This window comes from Leishmania braziliensis, chromosome 27 (assembly GCF_000002845.2).
Source record: "Leishmania braziliensis MHOM/BR/75/M2904 complete genome, chromosome 27".
NCBI lineage: Eukaryota > Euglenozoa > Kinetoplastea > Trypanosomatida > Trypanosomatidae > Leishmania > Leishmania braziliensis.
Window position 1 is genome coordinate 998,705 of NC_009319.2, and position 15,026 is coordinate 1,013,730.

The window sequence follows — 15,026 nt, forward strand, 5'->3', positions numbered from 1 at the left end:
GAACCGACTCCACTGACAATATAGACCGCGACTGTGAGAGTATGATAATGCTACAGGGCAAGCAAAATTGGGAAAGAAGCGATCGCGAGTTGAGGACCAGATGTAAATCTCTGTTGCAAGTCTCGGTGGTCGAGAACACCCTTGTGATACCAGCACTCCGACTGAGAGCTTGATCACACTCACTCATAGCCAGAATTAACACAGTGAATTTATAGTGCGAATTGCTGCTTTTAATGCTACATAAGAAGACGACACAGCTGACATACTGAGTCAAGAGTACGCAAAACAGTTTTGTAGCTGACCACAAACACTGCATTTTCCTCTCCACCACTTCGCCCACCATCTGCACACTTACACAGCAGGGCTGCGAGAAAACTGTTGCGGACCAGAAATGCCTCAATATCACCTCCACTCCCAAAACTCTTGATTTTGAAAACCTCCTCATCTACTTTGTGCAACACCGATTTCTTCGCAGCATTACACGAAGCGCGTGGTATTGAACTTGTACTCTTTCTAGAGGTCTCGGGGCGGTGTCGTATACGCAGTTTAAGGGTTAAACCAAACTGATGCTGCGTGGTGGTCGCCCAGCACCTCCACAACCTTCGACTGAAATCTGTCCTTATGCAGAAAAACCAGTCGCTGAAGTTCTCGAATACTGTCCACCGAAGCGTTTTCTCCGATGCGTCTACAGTCTGGCGTCCGAGTCTATCAACAAACAAGACGTTCTGTCTTATAAAAGTCTCTTTCAGTTGTTTACTAATAGACTGCTGTACAAAAACAACATCGGCATCTGATTCTGTCAAGCAGGCCACCAAATCCTTTGCGTGACAGCAATCGTCTAATCGCCTGACGCAGCATGATCGAAAGGACTTGCGCCTTTTGATCATTTGAGTGCAGAACATAACAATATCTTTGCTTTCTTTACAATCGGGTAGAAAAAATTCGAGCACAGGCCTTCGCATATCGTGTTCAGGCTGAACACTAGCACAGCAAGCACTGGTGGTGCCATGTACTCGAATCTCTTTGTGGAAAGCCTTTGCAGAATTCAAGAAGAAACTCGCTGGAGCCAACTCCTGATCGCGCGGTTTAGCACCTTCTAAGGCAAGGCTAGGTAAGCCGTGTACGCTTCTGTCACGCTCGCCAACACCAAAAGTGCTTACTGGCATTGACAGTCGTAAAATCCTTCTCGTGCGTTCGCACTGCCAGTACAGCTTGCTAATGTCTGCTATCCTCTCCAACAGCATGTTACACAGTAGCCAGATGCTAATGAACTGTTCTCGTCTTGTTTCCGCCTCCGCAGAAGCATGAGACACAAGTTTTAAAAAAGTGAGCACCGTCATAGTACGCTCATTCCTGCTGAGTTGCAAGTGCTTGACGAAGGTCCCAACATCATCAACAAATGTTCTTGACACGGTAGAGAAAACGGGCCGAGCCTGCATAGAGATACGACAGAAGCTGCTAAGACTCAACAGCAAGTCAGCCTCCATGGTTCTCTGACGCCCAGGCAACTCCAGAGTGTTCGACTGCTTTCAGAGTGTTGTAAGAGGTGATGCCAGAGAAATGTTCAGAGGTTTTCAAGCCTTGATTCATAATCCGAGGCTATTCAATCGGCCACCGCAAACTGCGCCCACGACCCCCGATTACGCTTTGATGACAAATGGGTTCAGTGTCCAGAACAGTTATTCCTCTACACACACTTGCTGGGTAGGTAAAAAGAGATGTGCAGGTCGCGTTTGTCTTGCTTCGGAATCAGTGTTTTCAATATTTCTCCCTCGTCTCTCTATGTCACACAAAGAAAGCATCGGGTACACCACCTTTGCAAAAATGAAAGTACCGAGCAACTTTGACCGAGGGTTGTCACTCAACAATGCGGCTGCATGCAGGCTCGGGGGCAGAAGCACACGCCTGTTGTTTCCACGCCGTCACCACCGCAGCGGATCCCCCCACCACAGTTCATCGGGAAAACCGCAGTTGCGTGGACCTGCCTTTCTGCGTTTGCCTGAAAAGGAAAAAGCGATGACGAACTGAGCGACCCACCGCCAGCCCAAATTCCAAAACCCTGCGCCACCAAGCCCCCCCCCCGGCTAGCGCGGCACCACCGCGGAGAAAACCCGCCGGACAGCCCCCACTCGGAGCGCGGATCAAACCACAGCCGCCGCCAAAAAGCCCGCTGCGACGGGCCAAAGGGTGACGGCGAGAACCGAAAAGCCAAGATCCCATGACCCCTTCCCCGGACAGAAAACCAAACGGCAACCCTCGAAAACAGTCCCCACCACGAAAACGAAGACACCCTATTTGGCGCAGGCCACCCCACGCGGCGCTGAGGACCAGCACCCCCTCGCGGGGGAGGAAAAGCCCCGACGCCAACACAGCCCGATCTCCTCGGCTTGGCGCCACCCCCGGGCGCGGGGTTTTGCGGCCGGCCGCGGCCCACCGACCGAGAATGCCGCTGCCTCGGCGCGGTGGGGCCGAACCAAACCCCGGACCCCTCACGATCGCAAAAGCGAACGCGGACGACCTGAGCAAGGCCAAACAGCCCGCCCTTCTTTCGGCCGCGCGGACCCCCGCCCCCTTCAATTGGCGAAACTCTCGCTAAGTCCTTCCAACACCTGGAAGGCGCCCGGGCATACAACATTTTTCAGCGCCCGCACCAACCGGGGCGGCGGCACGGCAATATTTGCACACCAGAAAAAGGACGCGCAACCCCGAAGGGTCCCGTGGAAGCCGTGGGGTGGAGACCCGCCCCCCCAAGGGGCCATCGCCGGGATGGCCCCCCGCGGCCCCGCGCCAGGCACCGGACGCATTTGCATGCCCGCCAAAGCCCCGGCCACGGCGAGCCCCAACCGCTTCACGGGCACCACGGGAGGCTTTTCTTCATTGCCCTGTGGGAATTTCAATCGCCCCCCCCCCAATCCCAGTTGCGCCCCGCAGAATAGCCAGACAATGCTGACTAGTTTGTGGCCCTGTTTGGCGATGCGGGCTTCATGCTGGAGAACGCGCCGGACACACCTTCACATTCCCAGAGCGGAATAGCAAGCGCCGGACTCGGCGTGGCTCAGTGACGTCGGGGAGGCAAGCCAGCGCACCAACCGCACAGCGGATAGCAAGCACAAGTTCCCCACTTTTGCTATTACTCCGGTTCGTGGAACCATACCAGCCCCGTCAACCCCCACATTCCCGAGGGTGTTTTACAGCGGGAAAGGGGAAAATTGAGGTCATTTCGGTGAAACACTAAAAGCTGCGAGACCGTTGGGAAGAGCCACTCTGGACGAGCACAAAGCATCGCTCAGCTCTGCCCCGCAGTGCGCTGTCAAGCGCAGTTGCCCACATGGGTGTCGAACCCGTGGGGTTATGCGGCGGTCCTCCGAGACGGGCACCGCTGACCAGCAAGCCGTAAACACGCAAGATGCTCACCGCGCCAACCCGGACAACCACACCTTAAGCGCATACAAATTGCATGGACATGAGAGAAACCATGTCACCAAGCAAGCCGCCAAGGACATCTTGAGCCGACGGGCATGAAATGCCGGCCTCGGCTTCCCAGCCCCATGGCGGGCACCGCAAATGGCCCCCCCCCCGCACCAACCCCTCCCCGGCCCACCAGGCGCCGCCCGCCCCAACGGTTTTCCCGCACACACCCCCCGTTTCGAGCACCGATCGCTTGCGATAACCCTGCTTTACCGACACACAACCCCCCTACCCCTTCCACATTTTCATCGCCGCTTACCATTTTCCCTTTTCAGAGCCATGATTTCGCTTGGTCATTGCCTTTCCTCGTTCCCGGGGCCCCCACGCACCAGATCCCTGATTATTCCTCTTCCTTTTTCCGCCCGGCATACCGACACAAAAGGGCCACCGCCCCCCCTCCTCTTCGAAAACACACCGAGCACACGCACCTCCTCTTTTCTTTCTTTCCCGCTGGAGCATTATGTGACAGCAAATTGGATGGGGACAAATAGGCAAGAGGGAATGGAAAGCCTTTTACCAGGCGAAGAGCTCGAAGACAGCCGGGCGGCAGGGCCGGACGGCATCTTCAACGAGGCGCTGAACCCCCTCCCCGTAAGGCCAAAGCGCACCCTCCAGCCCCCGCTAACTGGATGTGGATCGCCCACCTTGTTCCCAAACAGCGGAAGAACGCGCACGTTTCACCGCCACCAAAACCTGGGAAGCCACATGAACAACCTCTGTCGTACCGGCCAATTGGTCCCACCTCTGGTGTCCCCAAACTTCTGCTGTACATGACGTTGGCGCGCTTATTTCATGCGCCGCAGCCCCATCTACGCCAAGAAAATGGAGCTTTCCAGGATCACGAACACGGTCGAGATGCATAGAAATATCCATTACCACGTGATGATCGGCAAGCCCCCGGGCAGGGAGCAGCAGGCAACCCACCGAGGAATGCAGACCTTAATAACCGTGGTGGATTTTAGAAAAGCCTTCAACAGTGTGGATCCCGCGATTCTCGCGAAGAGACCACAGAGTTTCCCCTGCACCCGCTTTTGAAGCACTGGCTCCGAAACTTCCTTGCACACCGCTATGCGCAAGCAAAGCTTGGAAACTGATTAAGCAAACACTATGCACTAAAGGCTGGTGGCCCCAAGGCGCCGTTCTTGCACCACAACCATCCCCCCTGCAAGCCACTCCCCTCCCAGAGTTGTTGGTAACTCGATTCCCTTACGCACAGTTCGGCATGTACGAAGAGGACCTGACCATCACCATTCTATGTCGTGGGCGGAATTCTGGCGTAAGGATCGGCAACGCGGTCCTTCGAAAAGTGGAAGCGCGATCGAAAGACAGCGGCATGCGGATAAATCCGCAAAAAGGCGAAGCCCTGTTTCGCACACCCCCGAGCCACACGGACGAAGAGAAAGTGTTCGACCCACTTTGCCTCAGGGGGAATGGGGTCACTGTTTCACTGTTCGGTGGCAAAAAGAATCCCAAGCTTCTTGCTCTTTAACCGGGAACTCGAGCCAAATACAACACCAATGCGACACATGCACAAGAGCAAGCAGGGCCGCAGAGGATGCGGTTTTGTTGTGTTGAAAACCGCAGGTTTTGACCCTCTCCGCACGATGTGAGACAGTTTCCCCCCGGCCATGGTGGCCCCAGGCCGCCGGATTGGGGGAAATGCGGGGCGCGGCCAAATCCGAGCTGATCGGCCGGCGCGTCCGTTTTCACCTGCTTGCCGCTGGTCCTCCCCCCACCCGTGATGAGGAACCGGTGCTGTTGGAACCCGGCCCCTTTCCCCTGCAAATCAAAGTGTATCGAAGACGGTCCATGCCCCGCAGGCTATCCAGGTTCGTCGAAGCCGGGTTTTCCAATCGGCCACTCTTTTTCCCCTGCCGTCAACGCCCCGTTTCTCGCCGGCGGGCGGGTAGGGATGAGTGACTTTGTTGCCGGGCCGCCTCTTGGGAATGGATCCTCGCCAACGCCTACGCCTTTCCCACTGCGCCCGTGTGCGCAGTGCGTTTTCGCGGCGTGTCTATTGGAATCGGTTTGCCTTAAGACTATTTACCCTTTGTGAGAAGGGAAACCTTTTTATTACAAAGCATGTCGCATCCGTAGGCGCCCCCCCCCCCCCACGGCACCCTACGCCATACTTTCGGACTGCGGTGCTAGTGTCAACAGACTCTCTTCAGCCACTGCCGCTATCCTGCCATGAAACCCTTTTAGCACGACTGCCCGACGAACTATCACCGAGGACTGTTACCCCCTAGCTAGCGGCCACGGGGCGGAGAGCATTTCTATTCGCAGAGGTCTTCAGAAGCTCGCTCCTCCCATTGCGGAAACTATGCCAGGAGAAGGGCGTTGCTTCTTCACGCAGCTGACGGCCAATCCCTTCTGGCTGCTCTAGAAGGAGGTTCTTTGCGCTAAACATCTACTTTTGAGAGCGAAATGGGCTCCTTCCCACTATTCTTTGTGAAAAACGAATGGGGGGATTCACCTCCAGTTTGCATGCGCGCACGCAGGGATCCCTTTCGACGAGGTGGCCTATACGGCCCCGGTGGGGGCGGTTTCTGAAGGGCTCTATGTCTCGCCTAAAATCAATCCTGCCTGCATCATTGGCCTTCACTCCTTCCTTACAAGAGTGCTGGTTAACGAATGGAAGGCCAGGCTAGGGGGGGGGGTGGCGCGCATCGCTTCCGCTAATGCGGTGGTCGATCCTCTGCCCTGTCCTCGCCTGGCCTGTTGGCGGGGCCCCGGTTCCTTCGGGGGGAAGCGGGGTTGTCAAGAATTCGCTGCGGGGAATGCCCCCACTTTGGGTGTCCTTTCTGGGCTGTGAGAGGCTGCGCCAACGAAAACCATTGGCGCAGCCCATCGCGGAACCCGGCAGCGGCTTTGCGCGGCGCACCGTCAACGGGGAATGGGAGCCGAGGAAACTCCACAAGCCCCGAGGAATTCAGGAAACATGCCCGCACCTTGGAATTGTGGAAAGCGGCCTCCGGGCGTTGAAAACCGTTTGGCTCCCGCTAATAGCGGCGCCCAAAAAAAGCACTGCCCCCGGCGCGGGCGCCTCCACACCCTTGGCAGTGTGGCGAGCTTGCGGGCCGCCGTTGCGCCGGGCCCGGTCTTTCGGAAAAATGGCGAACCCCTCGCATAGCGCCAGCCGCAGGAAAGCAGAAAGAGAAAAACAGAAGCAGAACGCGAAATTGGTTCATAAACGGCTATTCCCCTCCATCACATAAACCCCAGCGGCGACAAAGCCCCGAGGGAACCCAAGGGATTTAAAAGGGAAAAGCCCCACCGAGGAGAAAAAACAATCCCAACAAATAGGTGAAACCCACTACCGACAACCAATTTCAGATCAAAAGCACCCAAAGAAAGTTAGAAAAACAAGTGGCATGCTGGTGGGCTGAGGAGGTTCTGTTCGGCAACCCCGGGCGTGGCGGGGGGGATGCTTTTCGGCGCCGCTTTTAGCCGCGCGCGGCGAACCTCGCGGGGGGATCGCCCAATAAAAGCAAGCTGGCCCACTCCTCAAATAAACAACGCCCGCTGCAACACCGCGTCTTTTGCAATGGGGGTGGTCCCTTTGGTTGCGGTTCTCCTGGCGCTAAGGCGCGGCGCCAGGCGGATCGATCCCGCCGCGGACGCCCCCCCCCCCCCCCCAAACGGCCCCGCCCCGCAGACGGAACCCGCCCCGCCAGCAGCGCCCCCCGGGCCCCGCGACACCCCGCCAACACCCCACCCGCAAGCAGAGCCAAAAACACAGCGCGGGCGGCAAAAGCGCCCCCCCTTTTTGCGAAAAGGGGTCGGGGGGGGGTCTGCGCGGGGTTGTCCCGGCGCGGGTTTTTTGGCGCCGCCCCCCGGACCAAAACAAAAGCCCACCCAACCGCAAAATACCGAGTGGCAAAAAAAAAAATTTGATTCTCGGACAGCCACTGCAGGAATCAATGCCATGTTTTTCTTTCGGCGTTTTCTCTTACCAAATACTTTTTTTTTTTAGGGGGAACGCCGGATTTCCCGCTTCCAAAGCGCAGGGGCCGCGGCGGCGTTCTTTTTTAAAAGTCCCCCTTGGTGAAAAGAACCGTATGGCGCAAAAACTTTTGGTTTGCGCTGGGGTTGGTGTCCCGTCGTTTTGGCATTATGCGGCCACCCGGTCTTGCTGGTTCAAACCCCCGGCGGCGGCGGGCCGTTATCTGGCTGCCCCTCGCTCCAGGTTTGCCGGCGCCGGGCGGGGCGTCCTGGGGCGGCAAACCTGTTTTGGCAGAACCACCGCCGCGCACATGACACCAAGAAAACGAAAAGACCACGGGCCCCCGCGAATTCAGGATCGCGCCATCATGGCCTGGGCCGTTTTGCGTTTTTAAACAATTGGCTCCCTGATTTCGTGACTGTGGTCTTTGTGTGGCTTTCTTTCCCTGTGCGTGTAATTGTGGCCGGCGTTTCGCCAGGTTTTTATGATTTTCTTTAATGGGTGGCTGAGGGCGCTTTGTTCCCGGGCTGGAAAAGTGTTCGGGGGCCGACTTTGTTTGGTCTTTGCGTGTTTTGATGGGTTTCAGGCGCGGATTGCCGCTTCCAAAGGTGGTGGCAAGGGTCCTTCGGGGGGCGATTTTTGGTGTGTTTGGGTGGGCGGGTCGCTTTTGGAGCCCGGGGTGGGCGGGGGTTTCGGTGGCTGGCTGGCTTTTCTGCGGTGCTCCGGGGCGTGTGCGCGCGGGTTGTGATGGGACGAGTCCCCGCTGTGGTACTTTGGGCGTCTTCAGAAGCGGCTGTTTCGGAGGCGTTTTGGTTCTGAAAAGCGGTGGCGCCGTCCTTTGCCTGCTTTGGGCTTCGTCTTGACGGGGTGCGGGGGTTTGCCTGCTTGCGGCTTTCGTGCCCGTGGTGGGAAAGAGAAAGGGCGTCTGCGGGTTGGCGGCTTTTAGTCCTCGGGAGTCGTGGTGGTGGGTGCGCCATTCGCCTGTTCGCCCTTCCCCTTCTGCGTCACGGACAGCTTGGCGGCGGTGGCTTCGCCGGTAGCGGGGGTTGTTTCTTGTTTTCTGTTTTGGTCCCGCCGGCGCCGCCCCGGGGGGTTTGCGGAGGGGCTGCCCTGCCAATGCTAGGCGCCGTGTTCCTGGGGCCGTCCAAGGCGATATTTGGCTGCCAAAGATCCTTCTGAAAACAATGGGGTGGTGCTACTGTGCTTTGATGCCCGCCAAAGTCTTGCCCCCAACTGCCGTCATGTAAGCGCTATGCGGCGTCATGTCATCACCCACTCGCCGCCACCTGTCAGAGAAATCTTGATGCTCATGGGTAGCCTGCGTCACGTGGCCCTTCAACGGTCCAGGGTTTCTGCCTCCCTGCGGTTTTCATCCCTGTGGAGTCCTCGAAAACCAGTGGCGCGTTTGACGGGTTGGTTTGTGTTAACTGCAGCGGCACGCTCGTGTCAAGCACTGCGGCTCCCCAAGGTCCGCGGGGGAAAATTTCTCTGAGGACAGATGTGCGGAGCCTAAGTGCATAACGGAAAATGAAGAATTCGCACCTGGTCAAGCGCGCGCCTTTTTAACAGCAGTTTAAACGGATTTCTTCTCAGCAACGGGAATGTGAACATTCGTTTCGTTGCTCGAGAGAAAAAGTGCGGAATCCAAATCTTCTGCCACACAACGGCTGCCACCTCTAATGGGCCCCGGGGCCTCTGACATGCCGCACCCCCGAAAGTCCCCACAGCATTCCATTTTCCCTAACAAGTACAACCGTCCCTCTAGTCGCTGAGGTGGTGGCCACCTTTTGGTTTAGCAGCACGCAGCATGCAAGCTGCACCACATTGGCCGGTTGAACTGCGCGGGATTTTCGCCATCTGCAAGTGTGGCGGCCGTAAGATGGTGAATGCTATCTTACACCCCTGCCCCTGGCACAGCGGCATGTAGGTGCGCTTTCTGTCCGCTATGAAACCCCCGTAAAACACCACAAAGAACAATGCACAATCCCTAACTTCCTCCCCTCCGCTGCACATAATTTCTAGTTCGAAGAAATTCACTCCGCACAGTAAAGTTCCACGATAGTGTTCAATATTCATTCCATACTTTCCGCTATCCGAAAAGAGTCAACACAACCTCTGCAATTCCCTCACATCCCCCAGTCACGGCAACGCGCAGGCCCACGCACAAGCACACCCCAAACAAGAACAAAAGCACACCTCTTTTCACTCACAAGAGTTTCACCCACCTTAACAAAAGCATTCGCATACAAAAAAGGAAGGTGGGGAAGGGGCAACAGGAACGGAAAATTCACCGCCGCGATACACTCCATGTAAAATATCTTTGATGCTGTCCGTGCGAAGGTCGCCGTGCACTAGAGCGGGGGGGAGGGGGGGGACCCGCGCAACCAGCTCTGCAGAGGACTCCCTCACGCACCGCTCGCTGCCGGGACATTGTTCCCATTTCCCGGGGAACTGCAGCGTGTGTGTGTGTGTGTCTCGCGTGCCTACAGCAGTCGCGGGCGTCCCGCGCAGAGACCCGCTGAGCCACCCTTGTGGCTCCACGTATCAAAACAACACATCCAAGGCGGAGGTGCATACTCCCGTCACCGGACCCGGCAACCAGCTGCGAACACCACACGCGGCTCGTTGTCGGGTCGGTGCCCTTTTTTAAACCCACCCAGAAAGGAAAAGAATGAACCCCGTGTCTTGCACCTCCTCATCCACCCATCACCGCAGTGTTCCGCTGTTTTTGACCCGTCTTGGTGGCGATGCGCAGCAGTGCAGTGTGGTGCTTCTGCGTTCCGCTGTTTTTGACCCGTCTTGGTGGCGATGCGCAGCAGTGCAGTGTGGTGCTTCTGCGTTCCGCTGCTTTTGACCCGTCTTGGTGGCGATGCGCAGCTGTGCAGTGTGGTGCTTCTGCGTTCCGCTGCTTTTGACCCGTCTTGGTGGCGATGCGCAGCAGTGCAGTGTGGTGCTTCTGCGTTCCGCTGCTTTTGACCCGTCTTGGTGGCGATGCGCAGCTGTGCAGTGTGGTGCTTCTGCGTTCCGCTGTTTTTGACCCGTCTTGGTGGCGATGCGCAGCTGTGCAGTGTGGTGCTTCTGCGTTCCGCTGCTTTTGACCCGTCTTGGTGGCGATGCGCAGCAGTGCAGTGTGGTGCTTCTGCGTTCCGCTGCTTTTGACCCGTCTTGGTGGCGATGCGCAGCAGTGCAGTGTGGTGCTTCTGCGTTCCGCTGCTTTTGACCCGTCTTGGTGGCGATGCGCAGCAGTGCAGTGTGGTGCTTCTGCGTTCCGCTGCTTTTGACCCGTCTTGGTGGCGATGCGCAGCTGTGCAGTGTGGTGCTTCTGCGTTCCGCTGCTTTTGACCCGTCTTGGTGGCGATGCGCAGCTGTGCAGTGTGGTGCTTCTGCGTTCCGCTGCTTTTGACCCGTCTTGGTGGCGATGCGCAGCTGTGCAGTGTGGTGCTTCTGCGTTCCGCTGCTTTTGACCCGTCTTGGTGGCGATGCGCAGCTGTGCAGTGTGGTGCTTCTGCGTTCCGCTGCTTTTGACCCGTCTTGGTGGCGATGCGCAGCTGTGCAGTGTGGTGGTTCTGCGTTCCGCTGCTTTTGATCCGTCTTGGTGGCGATGCGCAGCTGTGCAGTGTGGTGGTTCTGCGTTCCGCTGCTTTTGACCCGTCTTGGTGGCGATGCGCAGTTGTGCAGTGTGGTGCTTCTGCGTTCCGCTGCTTTTGACCCGTCTTGGTGGCGATGCGCAGCTGTGCAGTGTGGTGGTTCTGCGTTCCGCTGCTTTTGATCCGTCTTGGTGGCGATGCGCAGCTGTGCAGTGTGGTGGTTCTGCGTTCCGCTGCTTTTGACCCGTCTTGGTGGCGATGCGCAGCAGTGCAGTGTGGTGCTTCTGCGTTCCGCTGCTTTTGACCCGTCTTGGTGGCGATGCGCAGCAGTGCAGTGTGGTGCTTCTGCGTTCCGCTGCTTTTGACCCGTCTTGGTGGCGATGCGCAGCAGTGCAGTGTGGTGCTTCTGCGTTCCGCTGCTTTTGACCCGTCTTGGTGGCGATGCGCAGCAGTGCAGTGTGGTGCTTCTGCGTTCCGCTGCTTTTGACCCGTCTTGGTGGCGATGCGCAGCTGTGCAGTGTGGTGCTTCTGCGTTCCGCTGCTTTTGACCCGTCTTGGTGGCGATGCGCAGCAGTGCAGTGTGGTGCTTCTGCGTTCCGCTGCTTTTGACCCGTCTTGGTGGCGATGCGCAGCAGTGCAGTGTGGTGGTTCTGCGTTCCGCTGCTTTTGACCCGTCTTGGTGGCGATGCGCAGCAGTGCAGTGTGGTGCTTCTGCGTTCCGCTGCTTTTGACCCGTCTTGGTGGCGATGCGCAGCAGTGCAGTGTGGTGCTTCTGCGTTCCGCTGCTTTTGACCCGTCTTGGTGGCGATGCGCAGCAGTGCAGTGTGGTGCTTCTGCGTTCCGCTGCTTTTGACCCGTCTTGGTGGCGATGCGCAGCAGTGCAGTGTGGTGCTTCTGCGTTCCGCTGCTTTTGACCCGTCTTGGTGGCGATGCGCAGCAGTGCAGTGTGGTGCTTCTGCGTTCCGCTGCTTTTGACCCGTCTTGGTGGCGATGCGCAGCAGTGCAGTGTGGTGCTTCTGCGTTCCGCTGCTTTTGACCCGTCTTGGTGGCGATGCGCAGCAGTGCAGTGTGGTGCTTCTGCGTTCCGCTGCTTTTGACCCGTCTTGGTGGCGATGCGCAGCTGTGCAGTGTGGTGCTTCTGCGTTCCGCTGCTTTTGACCCGTCTTGGTGGCGATGCGCAGCAGTGCAGTGTGGTGCTTCTGCGTTCCGCTGCTTTTGACCCGTCTTGGTGGCGATGCGCAGCAGTGCAGTGTGGTGGTTCTGCGTTCCGCTGCTTTTGACCCGTCTTGGTGGCGATGCGCAGCTGTGCAGTGTGGTGCTTCTGCGTTCCGCTGCTTTTGACCCGTCTTGGTGGCGATGCGCAGCTGTGCAGTGTGGTGCTTCTGCGTTCCGCTGCTTTTGACCCGTCTTGGTGGCGATGCGCAGCAGTGCAGTGTGGTGCTTCTGCGTTCCGCTGCTTTTGACCCGTCTTGGTGGCGATGCGCAGCAGTGCAGTGTGGTGCTTCTGCGTTCCGCTGCTTTTGACCCGTCTTGGTGGCGATGCGCAGCTGTGCAGTGTGGTGCTTCTGCGTTCCGCTGCTTTTGATCCGTCTTGGTGGCGATGCGCAGCTGTGCAGTGTGGTGCTTCTGCGTTCCGCTGCTTTTGACCCGTCTTGGTGGCGATGCGCAGCAGTGCAGTGTGGTGCTTCTGCGTTCCGCTGCTTTTGACCCGTCTTGGTGGCGATGCGCAGCAGTGCAGTGTGGTGCTTCTGCGTTCCGCTGCTTTTGACCCGTCTTGGTGGCGATGCGCAGCAGTGCAGTGTGGTGCTTCTGCGTTCCGCTGCTTTTGACCCGTCTTGGTGGCGATGCGCAGCAGTGCAGTGTGGTGCTTCTGCGTTCTGCTGCTTTTGACCCGTCTTGGTGGCGATGCGCAGCAGTGCAGTGTGGTGCTTCTGCGTTCCGCTGCTTTTGACCCGTCTTGGTGGCGATGCGCAGCTGTGCAGTGTGGTGCTTCTGCGTTCCGCTGTTTTTGACCCGTCTTGGTGGCGATGCGCAGCAGTGCAGTGTGGTGCTTCTGCGTTCCGCTGCTTTTGATCCGTCTTGGTGGCGATGCGCAGCAGTGCAGTGTGGTGCTTCTGCGTTCCGCTGCTTTTGACCCGTCTTGGTGGCGATGCGCAGTTGTGCAGTGTGGTGCTTCTGCGTTCCGCTGCTTTTGACCCGTCTTGGTGGCGATGCGCAGCTGTGCAGTGTGGTGCTTCTGCGTTCCGCTGCTTTTGACCCGTCTTGGTGGCGATGCGCAGCTGTGCAGTGTGGTGCTTCTGCGTTCCGCTGCTTTTGACCCGTCTTGGTGGCGATGCGCAGCTGTGCAGTGTGGTGCTTCTGCGTTCCGCTGCTTTTGACCCGTCTTGGTGGCGATGCGCAGCTGTGCAGTGTGGTGCTTCTGCGTTCCGCTGCTTTTGACCCGTCTTGGTGGCGATGCGCAGCTGTGCAGTGTGGTGCTTCTGCGTTCCGCTGCTTTTGATCCGTCTTGGTGGCGATGCGCAGCTGTGCAGTGTGGTGCTTCTGCGTTCCGCTGCTTTTGACCCGTCTTGGTGGCGATGCGCAGCTGTGCAGTGTGGTGCTTCTGCGTTCCGCTGCTTTTGACCCGTCTTGGTGGCGATGCGCAGCTGTGCAGTGTGGTGCTTCTGCGTTCCGCTGCTTTTGACCCGTCTTGGTGGCGATGCGCAGCTGTGCAGTGTGGTGCTTCTGCGTTCCGCTGCTTTTGACCCGTCTTGGTGGCGATGCGCAGCTGTGCAGTGTGGTGCTTCTGCGTTCCGCTGCTTTTGACCCGTCTTGGTGGCGATGCGCAGCTGTGCAGTGTGGTGCTTCTGCGTTCCGCTGCTTTTGACCCGTCTTGGTGGCGATGCGCAGCTGTGCAGTGTGGTGCTTCTGCGTTCCGCTGCTTTTGACCCGTCTTGGTGGCGATGCGCAGCTGTGCAGTGTGGTGCTTCTGCGTTCCGCTGTTTTTGACCCGTCTTGGTGGCGATGCGCAGCTGTGCAGTGTGGTGCTTCTGCGTTCCGCTGCTTTTGACCCGTCTTGGTGGCGATGCGCAGCTGTGCAGTGTGGTGCTTCTGCGTTCCGCTGCTTTTGACCCGTCTTGGTGGCGATGCGCAGCTGTGCAGTGTGGTGCTTCTGCGTTCCGCTGCTTTTGACCCGTCTTGGTGGCGATGCGCAGCTGTGCAGTGTGGTGCTTCTGCGTTCCGCTGTTTTTGACCCGTCTTGGTGGCGATGCGCAGCAGTGCAGTGTGGTGCTTCTGCGTTCCGCTGCTTTTGACCCGTCTTGGTGGCGATGCGCAGCTGTGCAGTGTGGTGCTTCTGCGTTCCGCTGCTTTTGACCCGTCTTGGTGGCGATGCGCAGCTGTGCAGTGTGGTGCTTCTGCGTTCCGCTGCTTTTGACCCGTCTTGGTGGCGATGCGCAGCTGTGCAGTGTGGTGCTTCTGCGTTCCGCTGCTTTTGACCCGTCTTGGTGGCGATGCGCAGCTGTGCAGTGTGGTGCTTCTGCGTTCCGCTGCTTTTGACCCGTCTTGGTGGCGATGCGCAGCTGTGCAGTGTGGTGCTTCTGCGTTCCGCTGCTTTTGACCCGTCTTGGTGGCGATGCGCAGCTGTGCAGTGTGGTGCTTCTGCGTTCCGCTGCTTTTGACCCGTCTTGGTGGCGATGCGCAGCTGTGCACTTGTTGGGATTTGTCGTTTTTTTCGTATATTGGATTGAATTGGGTGTTTGTAATATGTGGGAGTTATCGTATGCTGAGGTTGTTTTTAGTAGTCTGTAATATATGGGAGTGAGGGAAGGAAAGGTGTTACTTGTAGTGTACCGTTCCGTGATCTTTACTCCTGTGTCCGACACCGAAGCATACCTGCCATTGTGTGGGTTGTGTAAATGTGTCTGGGCAACCACTGAATTGAGAAGGGAAGTCGAAACGGTGCGTGGATGCTATGTTTGTGCTACATACAAGCAGAGGCAACAACACAAGCGCATCGAGCGAGACGAACCAACCCTATATTCACA

At 57.8% G+C, this 15,026-nt stretch overlaps 1 protein-coding gene across 1 annotated transcript; it reads right to left on the minus strand.

Annotated features, from left to right (window-relative positions):
• Window positions 1-236: 236 nt before the first annotated feature.
• Window positions 237-1,487, minus strand: LBRM_27_2540 (hypothetical protein; the record flags this gene model as incomplete). Its single annotated transcript, XM_001565957.1, has 1 exon — window positions 237-1,487. The coding sequence occupies one exon, from the start codon at window positions 1,485-1,487 to the stop codon at window positions 237-239; it is 1,251 nt and encodes a 416-aa protein (XP_001566007.1).
• Window positions 1,488-15,026: the final 13,539 nt, after the last annotated feature.